This window comes from Amyelois transitella, chromosome 18, assembly GCF_032362555.1.
Source record: "Amyelois transitella isolate CPQ chromosome 18, ilAmyTran1.1, whole genome shotgun sequence".
Taxonomy (NCBI): Eukaryota; Metazoa; Arthropoda; class Insecta; order Lepidoptera; family Pyralidae; genus Amyelois; species Amyelois transitella.
The window spans coordinates 7,904,499-7,918,656 of NC_083521.1; the positions used below are offsets into that span (position 1 = coordinate 7,904,499).

Sequence of the window (14,158 nt, forward strand, 5' to 3'; positions counted from 1 at the left end):
CATGGAATTAACGCCAGGAGAAAAAGGAATTGTCAAAAACAGTTACCTGGTATGTCTAACACACACGCTGTCCAACAGCGCGGCGAGCGCTGTGAGCAACGCGGCGAGCAGCGCCGAGTTCGGTCTCGCCCGGCCCCGACCCCGCCACGAGCTCAGCAGCGACATCGTCCGGTTCGCCAGCGAGGCGGCCGGCCCGTTCTCCACCGAGGATGACGAGTAGAGGCTCTTGCGGGCCATGTAGATCACGAGCACTAGACATCTGTGGAATACAAATGTTTTGAAAGACAAGTCGTATTGACTGCCCACTAATTTACGAATTGTAAAAAGCAATATGTGTTATCTTTTCTGTTTCTGAAGTTTATCTCAAAGCTAAACAGAGAGAGAATATAAGACATACTTCAACGTTCGGGAATAAGTCTTCTGTTCTCAAAATAATAGCTAAGAATGTGACCCGAAATACACCAAAGAGAGTCACACCGCGATCCATTATTCTTCGCTTCGCAGCGTATTATTACTATTATAAAGAAGGTTGGTGTAACCTATAATTTCCTTTCATATAATTTCCTATATTTTCATATGTTCCACTGTCAGGCCAAGAGTACCCGAAACCGCCGAACTCGCATGAAGAGAGATGGTATGATTTTATATATGTATATTTTATTGTGCCAGTTGTAAAATACATTTATGAGAATGAAATTTAGGTTCCATGTTTTACCTTTCACTATCCAAAAGTTGGCTTAAAAAGATAGGTTAGCGATAAACCCGCCTTTGCTCAACATATTCTACATATGTAATTGTTTATGGGCAATAAAGACAATTAGTACTGTATTGTATATACCTGTCGAGCGCCAGCGGCGGCGCATCCGCAGCGGCGAAGGCGGCGGCCAGCGTGTCGGCGAGCGCGGCGCCCCACCAGGCGGCCGCGCCCGCCGCGCGCGCCGCCAGCGTGCCCAGCGCCGCCGCGCCGCGCGGCCCGCTCTGCCACAGCAGCGGGCACACGGCGCTCCACCACTCCTGGCTCACTTCGCCGTATTGCTGCCGACGACAACGTACTTTATACATACATATATATGGTCACGTCTATACCCCTTGCGGGGTAGACTGAGCCAACAGGCTTGAAAAGACTGAATGGCCACGTTCAGCTACTTGGCTTAATGATAGAATTGAGATTCAAATAGTGACAGGTTGCTAGCCCATCGCCTAAAGAAGAATCCTAAGTTTGTAAGCCTATACTTCATTGTAGTGTTTATTTGATTAACGAGCAAGCTAAAATACTACTTTTTTTTTATTAAATTAGAGCATGCATGTTGCCTACCTAATAAAAATTTAACACAGTAATAAAAAATAAATCTTAATATTGATCGCAGAATTGGTATCAACCAACAAGAATTCACCGAAAGCTATATTCACTTTCATTGATAAAACAACATATTTTTTACTACAACAAAACAAATAAATGAAAATCGATCACAAAACCAATTCTGTTAGAGTTCATTTTACATATTTCAAAAAATTTACAAACGTACATACAAATATAATCACGTCTATATCCCTTGCGGGGTAGACAGAGCCAATAGCCTTGAAAAGACTGTAAGGCCACGTTCAGCTATCTGGCTTGATGATGGAATTGAGACTCAAACAGTGACAAAAAATAAAAAAAATGTATCAAAATCAACTCACCACATCGCCCATTTGGAAGTAGAAATACAACAGCATATCCACCACATTCTCCGTAATAACTCTCAACTTATCCGTCGACGCTCGTTCCAAGAGCGCTTCCGACGTGACTTTCCCTTTGTTTATCATATCTAAAACTTGTTCATCGCACTCGGAATTATTCTGCAGTTTCTTCAATATGTTGTTGCATGTGTGCAATTGTTGTTGTAATTCTATGCACTCCTGGTAGGCGGCGACCACTTTGGGGTCGCTGTCGTTGGCCAGGTTCAGGTAGGCCATCATGTGGGCCGCGTTGCCGTTGTACATTTCCAGGTATGGGTTGAGAAGGTCCATTAGTTTGCCCGTTGCTAGTCTGTCAATAGAATAATCTTGTTTGAATCTCGTTCTTTTTTATTGTGAGGACCTCCCTCGTCAAAATAACATCTCTCACTTGTTAAATAAAATACATATACAAAATCACGTCTACATCCCTTGCGGGGTAGACAGAGCCAACAGTCTGGAAAAGACCGATAGGCCACAATCAGCGGTTTGGCTTGATGATAGAATTGAGATTCAAATAGTGACAGAATGCTAGCCCATCGCCTTAAAGAAGAATCCTAAGCGCCACGCTGTTTTTTTTATCACGCGATAAACCATCGCTGTTTCGCTTTTTATTAAGACGTGAAACGGGACAGCGACAGTATATCGCACATGCAATGCTAGCCCCGCTGACATGACTTTCGGACATTTCTGTCCAATTTCAATCCAATGCTGCTGTTCAATTATTATGTAGTTGGTAAAATACTATTGGTAGAAGATTGAGTGGTTGCTGTTACGTATCTGGTAAGGAAGAGTTTTGACGATCAATTTTGTAGGTTATTATTATGTAGTTGGTTAAATACTATTGGTAGAAGACTCGAGTGGTTGCTGTTATGTATCTGGCAAGGAAGGGTTTTGACGATCAATTTTGTAGGTTATTATTATGTAGTTGGTAAAATACTATTGGTAGAAGACTCGAGTGGTTGCTGTTATGTATCTGTTAAAGAAGGGTTTTGACGATCAATTTTGTAGGTTAATACTATTGATGGTTCTGTACCTGAACCGGCACGTGAGGTCCTGCTGCAGCGCGTTGAGCGCGTTGACCGAGGCCTGCACGTTGGCGATGTCTGCGATCTCGCCGTAGAACCAACCCAGCGGGATCTTGCACTTCATTGCTGACATGCCGTAGCGGCCTATAGTTGTTATCTGAAAACAAAATGAAAATCAAGATTAGTAACTTCAAGACTAGATGCAATTGATTAGTGCCTCCTAATTAAAAAGTTAACCCAAATTCGACCTCGAATCTTTGAACTACATCCCATATAATTAGATCCAGAATGCATAAAATGCATCAATAAAGTTTTTAGAAGTATTCCTTCTAAAAACTTTATTGAACAAAAAAATTTAAAAAAGGCGGACTTAATGCCGTTTGGCATTCTCTACCAGTCAACCAGCTGACCAAACAGAAAAACTAATTTGGTGGTGCGATAAAGTGCACATGCATACTGAAAATTTTTAACCGCGGCGCTAAATACACGCGAGAGGAGCCACCGGTAAAGGCTGTTTCTAATTAATTATCCAATACCAAATACGAAGGTTCCTCTCCCAATCGTAACAGACAGATTTTCACATTCATGACACCACATGACACAATGTATACTTAACATGGACCAAATACGAAGGTTTCCCACCTGGCCTGACTTCGCCTACGCGTAAAACGTCATTGTTGATACAAAAAGTGTTAAAAAATCGATATTTATTTTCAATTATAAATTAACTTATCAATCAATCTCGATTGATTAGAGAGGAAAATTTGGTGGGACCTTACCTTCATATACCGGCAGAGAGGTGGCGGCTGTATGTCTGTCAATACGAGATGTTTGCTCGCTATATCTGTCGCAAACGCCAACTTCACACTGTCGGTCTCTTCGCTGGTAACCCAGATGTCAATGCATAGCGTCACCAGGTCCGAACACGAAGGGATTATCTACAAAATACATACATACATACATACATATGATCACGTCTATATCCCTTGCGGGGTAGACAGAGCCAACAGTCTTGAAAAGACTGAATGGCCACGTTCAGCTATTTGGCTTAATGATAGAACCGAGATTCAAATAGTGACAGGTTGCTAGCCCATCGCCTAAAAGAGGAATCCTAAGTTTATAAGCCTATCCCTTAGTCGCCTTTTACGACATCCATGGGAAAGAGATGGAGTGGTCCTATTCTTTTTTGTAATAGTGCCGGGAACCACACGGCACTATATAAAATAAAATAAGAAAAACATTCAATTCTTCTTCTTCTTCGTCGTTACCTTTTCCCACTTTATACGTGGGGTCGGCACAGTATGTAAGTTTTTTCCAATTACTTCTGTCAATTGCCACCTCACTGGTCACTCCCTTTCTCCTCATACTATCCTTTACGCCGTCCATCCATCTCTTTTTCGGTCTTCCCCTATTTCTTGAACCTTTCACTTCCATATTTTAAGGCTCTTTTAGTAACATGACATAACAAGAAAAACATTCAATTAAAAGTTTGATATGTCATTTGAATCATCATAAATTAAGGAAGGAATGAATAAATGATAAAATTATCATCATAATCCCACATTTTACCAAGTTCTAGAAGTAGAAAGATGAGGTAATTACAAAGTCTGACCTATGTTTAGCCTGTTAGCAGAGAAATTGAAACTAGTTAACATAAGTCATGGTCATCAAGACATGTATCATGGCTACAAAAAACATCAACATTGTAACATGAGCACATCATCAGTGTACACCTGTGTCGTGTGGTTCCTGGCACTGTAGAATATGACCACTCCCATATCTACAATGTCGTAAACAGCGTCTTAAGGAATAGGAGCGCATTCATCTAATGCTGTGTACTTCTATGCTGGTCTAGTAGCAAAGGAAAGGAAAAAAAAGGACAGTGTGTGGGCAAGGCTAATAAACTTAGGAGTCTTATTAGGCGATGTGATAGCAACCTGTCACTATTTAAATCTCAATTTCATCATTAATCCATACACATCGGATCGTGGGCATTCAGTGATATTTTTTATACTGTCGACTCTGTCTACCCTGTAAGGTGGATAAACTCGAATCAAATCATCTTTATTGTGGTACACATGTTTTACATAGATCTTAAATATATAATAATAAATGTTTCAATGTGTCCCATTCTTAACAGAACGTACAATATAGGTATATCTGTTATTGTGGATCTAATTCATAAATTAATATTAGAAATTAAAATTATAATAAGAGCTTCAAATAATCCATAATAATAGCATTAAGATTCATTAAGCAAAATATGTATGTATCTATACATAAAAACCTACCAGATCGGTGAGTCGCACTGTGTGCCCGAAGTCCAGCACGATGTAGCGGCGCGCCCCGGAGTGCATGCGCTCCACCACCAGCGTGTGCTGCGGCGGCCGCGTCACCAGCGCCGCCCACGCGATGCCGCACTGCTCGTGCTCCTGGTGACGATACGTTATGCTACACATACATACATACATATAACAATGTGCCGTGTGGTTCCCGGCACTAATACAAAAAAAGAATAGGACCACTCCATCTCTTTCCCATGGATGTCGTAAAAGGCGACTAAGGGGTAGGCTTATAAACTTGGGATTCTTTTTTAGGCGATGGGTTAGCAACCTGTCACTATTTGAATCTCAATTATATAATTAAGCCAAATAGCTGAATGTGGCCTATTAGTCTTTTCAAGACTGTTGGCTCTGTCTACCCTGCAAGGGATAAAGACGTGACCATATGTATGTACATACATAATATATATAGTCACGTCGATCGGCATTCTAAGTAAAAGAGTTTTATTTATCTAAGTGAAAATGATGAAAATTTTAATCAATTATCTATAACAATACTGTATTGAATCTGACGCCAAATTGCTATCTGTTTCGATCCAAACCGCTTGGTCGTGATGACAATTATTACCTTGAAGATTTTGTCTTCCGAAAATTCAGACTTCTCCTGGGGATCACAGTCCATCAAAGAGCTCTCCACGTCTTCCAGAGAGTCGGGGTCTTGAGAGTTCTGTTTGTGACCCTCTTTCATCACGGACCACAACTGAAACAGAAATGTATTTATATAATCATAATTCGCACAGTTTAATATTATAATTATTTGAATTAAAGGGATGCTGGTAAATAACATAATCGAAATTTCACATTATATATTAGGTACAGTCCGCTTTTATCTTATCGCCTCCTAGAGAACCTGCCGGGTACTTGGTTGGGAGTAGTAGGCTGAATCAAAACACTATACATACATCTACTACCTACTGCAAAGTATTTGATATGTATAGATTATGATGTCTTTGCCAGGCCCTGACTGAACTAAAAAAGCTTATTTGACTGCAGTCGATAATATGCCATCACAATTTTTTGCACATGCAAACTATCGTTTCAGTTCACTTCGAAAAATTCTCTTTAAGTTCTCCCCAAGATCTTTCAATCTCCAGCTCTCCACAGACCAGTAGTGACAGCTGCGAGTTAGAGAGGTCTCGTATACCTGGTGCTGGTCGGGCACGGGCGGCGCGGGCATGGCGCTGACCACGGCGGGGTGGTGGCGGCTGCCGTGCGACTCCAGCTTGGTGCCGTCCGAGGCCACGTGGCACGTCACGTGGAGGGGCATGGCCTCGCTCAGGCCCGCTCCGAACACGCCCACGCCGTTGTTGGCAGCCCACCACGCCGCGGGCGATGACGACGATGATGATGACGTGGGTGTCTTGCAGTCTGGAAAGAACGAAACTGCGTGAGAAAATTTAAACGACAAAAAAAAAACCTACTGAAATACAGGCATTGTTTGGTTAGGCACCAGACTAACACATATTGAATTAAAAAAGTTAATCTAATGGACAAAGATATGACTGGCAATAAACACTGTTGATGATGTGTGATATAAATTAGAATAGAACTTATTAATGGCTCTAAAATTTGGATTACGTAACTTCAAAGAACAGTCAAAATTTAAATAAATAGACAAGATATAATTTGAACAATTTAGGTATCTTTGCAATCTCAGACAAATTCTAAAAATAATTCAAAGAGAACCGTTCAGAATACTCGATTAGATTTAACAAAGACACTCACCCGTTTCCGGTGGTAGATTGAGCAGATCCTTGAGATGGTAGTCCGGTTTGGTAGTGGGCGTGGTGGTCGTACCACTGTCTCCGGCCAGGACGCTAGCGTAAGTCACGGGAGTGGAACTACCACGGCCCAATTCTGGCACTTCTGACGAGAATATTGTTCGCTCTAATGGCAGTCCGTACAAGCCGAACCTGTAAAAAAAAAGGTTTGATTAAATTTTGGGCAGTGAAAAACTGAAAAAGACAAAGTTATTTAACAGTGGAACGTTTGTATCATTATGTCGTTTACATAGCTTTAAGTTTTCAACTGCTCATAAAATTACAGATAAATAGTGCTTTTAGGGGAGCTAAAGTCATGCCACGAGCGCGGCCGCGTGCTGGCGTGTGACGGCGTGCTGTGACACGCGGTGACACGCAGCTAGCTGTATACCGACCTGGCCCGCAACAAGTAATGGTAGACATCCCCCCGCTCGCGCAGACTCCGCGCCGCGCTCTCCAGCAGCGCCCGGCAGTGCGCCACGAGCGCGGCCGCGTGCTGGCGTGTGACGGCGTGCTGTGACACGCGGTGACACGCAGCTAGCTGTATACCGACCTGGCCCGCAACAAGTAATGGTAGACATCCCCCCGCTCGCGCAGACTCCGCGCCGCGCTCTCCAGCAGCGCCCGGCAGTGCGCCACGAGCGCGGCCGCGTGCTGGCGTGTGACGGCGTGCTGTGACACGCGGTGACACGCAGCTAGCTGTATACCGACCTGGCCCGCAACAAGTAATGGTAGACATCCCCCCGCTCGCGCAGACTCCGCGCCGCGCTCTCCAGCAGCGCCCGGCAGTGCGCCACGAGCGCGGCCGCGTGCTGGCGTGTGACGGCGTGCTGTGACACGCGGTGACACGCAGCTAGCTGTATACCGACCTGGCCCGCAACAAGTAATGGTAGACATCCCCCCGCTCGCGCAGACTCCGCGCCGCGCTCTCCAGCAGCGCCCGGCAGTGCGCCACGAGCGCGGCCGCGTGCTGGCGTGTGACGGCGTGCTGTGACACGCGGTGACACGCAGCTAGCTGTATACCGACCTGGCCCGCAACAAGTAATGGTAGACATCCCCCCGCTCGCGCAGACTCCGCGCCGCTCTCTCCAGCAGCGCCCGGCAGTGCGCCACGAGCGCGGCCGCGTGCTGGCGTGTGACGGCGTGCTGTGACACGCGGTGACACGCAGCTAGCTGTATACCGACCTGGCCCGCAACAAGTAATGGTAGACATCCCCCCGCTCGCGCAGACTCCGCGCCGCGCTCTCCAGCAGCGCCCGGCAGTGCGCCACGAGCGCGGCCGCGTGCTGGCGTGTGACGGCGTGCTGTGACACGCGGTGACACGCAGCTAGCTGTATACCGACCTGGCCCGCAACAAGTAATGGTAGACATCCCCCCGCTCGCGCAGACTCCGCGCCGCGCTCTCCAGCAGCGCCCGGCAGTGCGCCACGAGCGCGGCCGCGTGCTGGCGTGTGACGGCGTGCTGTGACACGCGGTGACACGCAGCTAGCTGTATACCGACCTGGCCCGCAACAAGTAATGGTAGACATCCCCCCGCTCGCGCAGACTCCGCGCCGCGCTCTCCAGCAGCGCCCGGCAGTGCGCCACGAGCGCGGCCGCGTGCTGGCGTGTGACGGCGTGCTGTGACACGCGGTGACACGCAGCTAGCTGTATACCGACCTGGCCCGCAACAAGTAATGGTAGACATCCCCCCGCTCGCGCAGACTCCGCGCCGCGCTCTCCAGCAGCGCCCGGCAGTGCGCCACGAGCGCGGCCGCGTGCTGGCGTGTGACGGCGTGCTGTGACACGCGGTGACACGCAGCTAGCTGTATACCGACCTGGCCCGCAACAAGTAATGGTAGACATCCCCCCGCTCGCGCAGACTCCGCGCCGCGCTCTCCAGCAGCGCCCGGCAGTGCGCCACGAGCGCGGCCGCGTGCTGGCGTGTGACGGCGTGCTGTGACACGCGGTGACACGCAGCTAGCTGTATACCGACCTGGCCCGCAACAAGTAATGGTAGACATCCCCCCGCTCGCGCAGACTCCGCGCCGCGCTCTCCAGCAGCGCCCGGCAGTGCGCCACGAGCGCGGCCGCGTGCTGGCGTGTGACGGCGTGCTGCGCCAGCGCCGCCAGCCAGCGCAGCGCGCCAGCGGACACGCACGCGCCGAGGTACGGAATGCACGACGTCAGGCACTCCACTAGAGACGTCTCGAATGTGCACTTCCAGGGTTTCGGCAGTTGTTTCACGCCCCTGTAAAGACGGTTGAGATTAGACAAAAGTAGCAAAGTACGTTAGAGATCTTGTCGGCAGTAGTATTACCCTTATCTTAAACAAATTTTATCTCCATGTTAAAGTGAAAAAACAGATTTTTTTATTTGAATTCCGATAATTTAGAAACGAATTTATAATTAAATGAATTTTATACTTACTCGCTTGTGATTAGAATAATTTTGACGCACTTCTTCGCTATACTTCTATTAGCGCATAAAATGCAATTCTTTATGAGTGCATCTGTGAATTTCTCTACTATCTTAACGCATTCTAGCTGTTGTGCCTCGACAGGATTTTGACCATCCTTATCTTTTCCTTTCTCCGATTTCGCTAACCGCATCCTTTGCAGTCTAATTGAGATCACCCATATAAGCAAATCAAGAGCAATTTTTTTGCGCTCACTATCTCCCTTTCCTACTACAATCTCAAAGAGCGTGTTCAAAAACGTATTGGACTCTAACATCGCTATCCGTTGCTGCCTTTCCATAGGCACGTCAGTGTGCGGACTTGACCGAACCGTCAATGAAATCTGATGCAACCAATCGCAACCGATAAATCCGGACTTTTTAGAGCTATTCTCGCTCGTCTTTATCCCCTTGGTCATGTCTTTAGCCGGGTCAAATAATGTTTTTATATGTATAAGAAAAGTTCTTCCTCTGGCTCTGTACAATCTAGGACTCGTCAGTATCAAAGTACCGGATTGTTGCGTTAAATCTAGACCGGACGACAGCAATAAAGGTCCGGCAAGTATTTCAGCATTATGCGCCTGTAAGTACTCTTCGCTGTTTACAGGATTCTCCAAATTGGACGACATGTCAGCGTCGATTACAGGAAAATGGAGCGGAGATTCGGACCTGTGACTCGGAAACGCGTCTTTCTTATATCCAATACCGTGAAGGTTTTGTTTGAGCAGTGTGACTTGAATAATCGGTAAATTGACGGAACAAGTAGTGTGCAAGGTGAAGCCGAACTCTATATGAGCGAGTGACACGCTGTAAGGTAGCGTGAGCTCCAGCACGTGTTCGTCCCACGTTGAAGACGTGTTCTGCAGTCGCCAAGTTCTGTTGTTCTGGTGGTCAGACCGCGAACGCTGAGCAGGCGACAACTCGCACCAGAATCCAGGCACCACCGCGCTGTAAGGCACCGTAGTGTTCGTGCCGTAGAAACCTGTCAACGATATTAACGACTCCAGGTCGCCCATGTCCAAATCAGCTTTATTGGCGAGGATCACGGGCGCAGGCGTCGGCCCGCAAACTTCCTCTCGCGGTGCTTTTTGTAGCATGTCAAAATCTATATTAGCAAATTCGTCCTCGTCGATGTCGCCGGTGGAATCTTTCTCGCCATTATTCAACGCGTAGAAGTAAATCACTCCATGCTTCGTGGACACGCTGAGGCGTTCCACTGACGCGCAGTACACTACTGAAGTGAACAGCCCCTTCGACACTCGCTTCTCTGACAACATCTTGAAATCTGGCAATGTGTACAGTCTCAAACTACCGTCGACGCCGACCGCCGCGAACGAATACTGCTCGTGCTTGTCCATTGGTAACAGACAAATGTCCACCGGACTCTCACTGTATGGTAACTCCTTGTAACTAACAGGGTTGTCTTCCAAAGTGTATATAGAGGTTTTGTTATTGATTTTAAACAGTAAAAAGTATGCTTTTGCATCTGACTTGTCAGTTCTATCAGGCTGCTCCACCATCTCATCTATATCCATCTTTACATCTCCGTCTGGATCCATCTCTTCTTCTACTTTGATTTTCTCAGGCTCTATACACGATATGACTACAAGTAAATGCTCTTTATCTTCAGTAGGCAGGAGGTGAGTAACTCTAGAGTCATCTCTGAGGTTAAGTTTGGCTGGAAGACTAAGACACTGGATGGCTATGCCTGGGGAGACTACTTCCTCTTGCGGAGGATCGCTGTCGAAGCCGTCATTATTACTGTTACTAACAGCTGTCTGGGTACCCACTTTACCGCCGCCGAAAGTCGTCACTTTCACCTTCTCTGTCCCATCCCCACCCTCATACCACTTCAGATCGGAAATTTCTAAAGGTCCGTTCATATTAAGATAATGTGTTATAGGGTCTGCCTGTTGCAGTACAGCATCAGTCTGGTCCACTAGTTTAGTTCCTACAGAGTCCAACAAATTGGCACTCTTCCAACTCTTCATTTGTGAAATTTTGCCAACAAAGTCTAACATGCTACCTTGGCCAGACTCCGGTAACTCGGGTAATAAAACAGTTGGAGGTGGTGGCGTTAATACTTTGAATTGCTTTGTGTAAATTATTTTCTTAGGTTCCCAGATCTTACAGTCTGCTTTACTGGACGAAGCATTCAAATTGATAACATTACTAATCTGTTCATCAATCAAACTGTTTGTGCACTGCGGGAGGTCTGTGTCCTCATCTGAATACTGGAAGTAAATCTCGTCATAAATATTCGCGTCGTCCGTCCGGGCCACAGCGCAGGCTTTCTTGCTGCCCCCCGGTTTGGAATTACCGCTGCTGTTGGATGTATGTACAACTGTTGTTATGGATCCAGCTAAAGAGCTGTGTATGTCATAAGTTAAGAGGAAGAGCATTTTATTTGTGGGGGTCAGGTTGCTTTTTGCTTCGTTTTGATCGTTCATGGCTTGCACGCTCTCTTTGGACTTGTCTCCGTAGTCGAAGAGTGCTTTGCTGGAATCTTCTTTGATAGGTTGGTCTGAAGGGCAGGTAGTCCGGGTCACAATGACCGCGCAAATGAGAGCGGGCTTAGTTTTGTTGCTGTTGGTCTCTTTCTCGGGATTCTCATTGTTTTGTGCTTGTGTATATGTCTCCTGTTTTATCGTCATGCCGACGAACGCCATTGCTGTGAGTTCAATGCCATAGGTAGCTGTAGACAAAAACAATTTATAACTATAAAAATCTTTAGTCTGAAAACTCACGTAAATACATTAAATACATTTCGGTGTTATTTGATTATATCTGGACAAATTCTAATTACCACCTATTCTACCAACTTTAAAATATCTACATATATGCAATCTTAAAAACACAAGTATATCTCTATGATCAGTGTTTACTGAAAAATACTATTTTGTAGACTGAAAAATATTGAATGATACTATTAAAAAAAAAAACACAAAATATAATACTTAAAAATTCATGGTTTCAACATATGGTTGTAATTAAAACTGGAAAATGGTATATCATTAATATCAAAATCAACTTACAAGTATCTTTCTCAATGCAAGTCGACCACACTTTATTGGAATCCGTGGCCAGTATACCGCTGAAGATGGAATCATATGGAGACAGGTGTATATACTTGACCAGTTTGAGGCCGCAGTCAAACTTCCAGATGTTGACCTTGCCTTCAGTCGTGCCTGTGGCGATGAGGTCACCTGTGTTCCCTTTGGAAACTACGGTCACGTTTGAGCAGGGAACCGCGCAGGCCGTGGCGTTTGTGACCTGGAGAGAAGATCAAATTAATATAGTGTCCAGGAAGAGACCAAATGAATGAAAAACGACACAATTTATTTTATAAATTTAAAAACACTTTCAACTTTATATCACTTTGCAGATCCCTCTTACCCTCTTGATCTTAGCAAGGCTCAAACTTGGAACCGTAGATGACTAAATCAACTTAATATTAATACAGACATTTTATGTGAATGCAGCGAAAGAAGCATGCAGGGATAGTGGCAAATGGAAATATGTAATCTCAGGCTACCTCACCGGGAAAGAGGCGTGATTTATGTATGTATTATTTACAATAAATTATTGCTTATATTTGGTGCTACGACATATGAAGTGCCCTTGAATCAAATTGTGCCCATCTCCACTCAACAATATATTATAGCACCGACGCGACGTAGGGACAGTTAGGTGAATATCTCTCCGTGTGGTTCCCGGCACCATTACAAAAAAGAATAGGACCACTCCATCCCTTTCCCACGGATGTCGTAAAAGGCGACTAAGGGATAGGCTTATAAACTTGGGATTGCTCTTTTAGGCCGTGGGCTAGCAACCTGTCACTATTTAAATCTCAATTCTATCACAAAGCCAAACAGCTGAGCGTGGCCTATCAGTCTTTTCAAGACTGGTGGCTCTGTCTACCCCGCTAGGGATATAGACGTGATCATATGTATGTATGTATGTTACTAATGGTAGACATAACTCACCGATATAGGCACGTTGTGCGTGTACTCTCCTCTGACGAAGGGACAGTTGGGTGAGTGCCGCTCATGCTCGACCCAGGGCTCGTCGGACTTCTCCCAGCACACGAGGCACACGAGGCAGGTGAAGCACATGGCGCGGTCGTCGCCGCTTGGGGACGGCTGGTGGTAGAAGCCCGCTTGGGCCATGCGCGCTGGTAGGGCCCATCTGGAATAAGATATATGTATTTGTTTGGTGCTTGGTGAATAAAACATACGTTGCTTAAGAAAATTAATAATACCAAATTAAGGGCACCAATGTATCGCATATTGATATATTTCAATTTAGTAGTACATTTAACTTTCTGTCACTATTTTTATTATGTGGTTGCGCTATAGCTGTAGGTAAAAAAGTTCAGCTATTTTGCGTTAACGATCTATACTTAACATAATCAACTGTTGGGTTTAAAGTTAGAAGTTTAGTAATGTTGTAACCAGCTCGTTAGCATGATGACCAACACTAAAATCAAACAATTGTCACCATGCAGCTCTTAAAATATAAAACAGTAATTTATTAAAACCGAAACTCACTTGTAGTCCATATGAGGCCACCTCTTGAACGTCTCCTTCCTCTCAGCCTCCGAGTACATCTGCGGCCTGGCGTCCTCGTCCCGGGAGCACGGGACCAGCTCGTTAGCGCGTTGACCAACGGCCGATGCGATGGCCAACGCCGGAATCCGCCGGTTTTGCCCCTTAAGCTCTTGGACTACGCCGGTTGTGACCAGGCGGACGGTGGACTGTGGCAGGCATATTGTCACCGTACTCCACTGTAACAAATCACGGTATCACAAGACTGAAGGTTTTTTATATAAAAAGGCCACTTTATCCTTGACTATGCAAGACTTTAAAATAATCGA

At 45.7% G+C, this 14,158-nt stretch overlaps 1 protein-coding gene across 1 annotated transcript in view; it reads right to left on the reverse strand.

The window, feature by feature from the left end:
* The window catches only part of LOC106137418 (baculoviral IAP repeat-containing protein 6), a 53,642-nt gene that overhangs the window by 35,748 nt on the left and 3,736 nt on the right, over positions 1–14,158 (reverse strand). Inside the window, exons 4-17 of the mRNA XM_060949323.1 lie at positions 13,833–14,068; positions 13,269–13,470; positions 12,318–12,555; positions 9,256–11,977; positions 8,822–9,076; positions 6,812–6,999; positions 6,231–6,454; positions 5,655–5,786; positions 5,036–5,176; positions 3,524–3,682; positions 2,753–2,901; positions 1,681–2,029; positions 839–1,035; positions 47–259 (exon numbers count right to left, since the gene is read on the reverse strand). Coding sequence (XP_060805306.1) covers positions 47–259; positions 839–1,035; positions 1,681–2,029; positions 2,753–2,901; positions 3,524–3,682; positions 5,036–5,176; positions 5,655–5,786; positions 6,231–6,454; positions 6,812–6,999; positions 8,822–9,076; positions 9,256–11,977; positions 12,318–12,555; positions 13,269–13,470; positions 13,833–14,068 — 5,405 coding nt within the window. The remainder of the gene's footprint in view (positions 1–46; positions 260–838; positions 1,036–1,680; positions 2,030–2,752; positions 2,902–3,523; positions 3,683–5,035; positions 5,177–5,654; positions 5,787–6,230; positions 6,455–6,811; positions 7,000–8,821; positions 9,077–9,255; positions 11,978–12,317; positions 12,556–13,268; positions 13,471–13,832; positions 14,069–14,158) is intronic.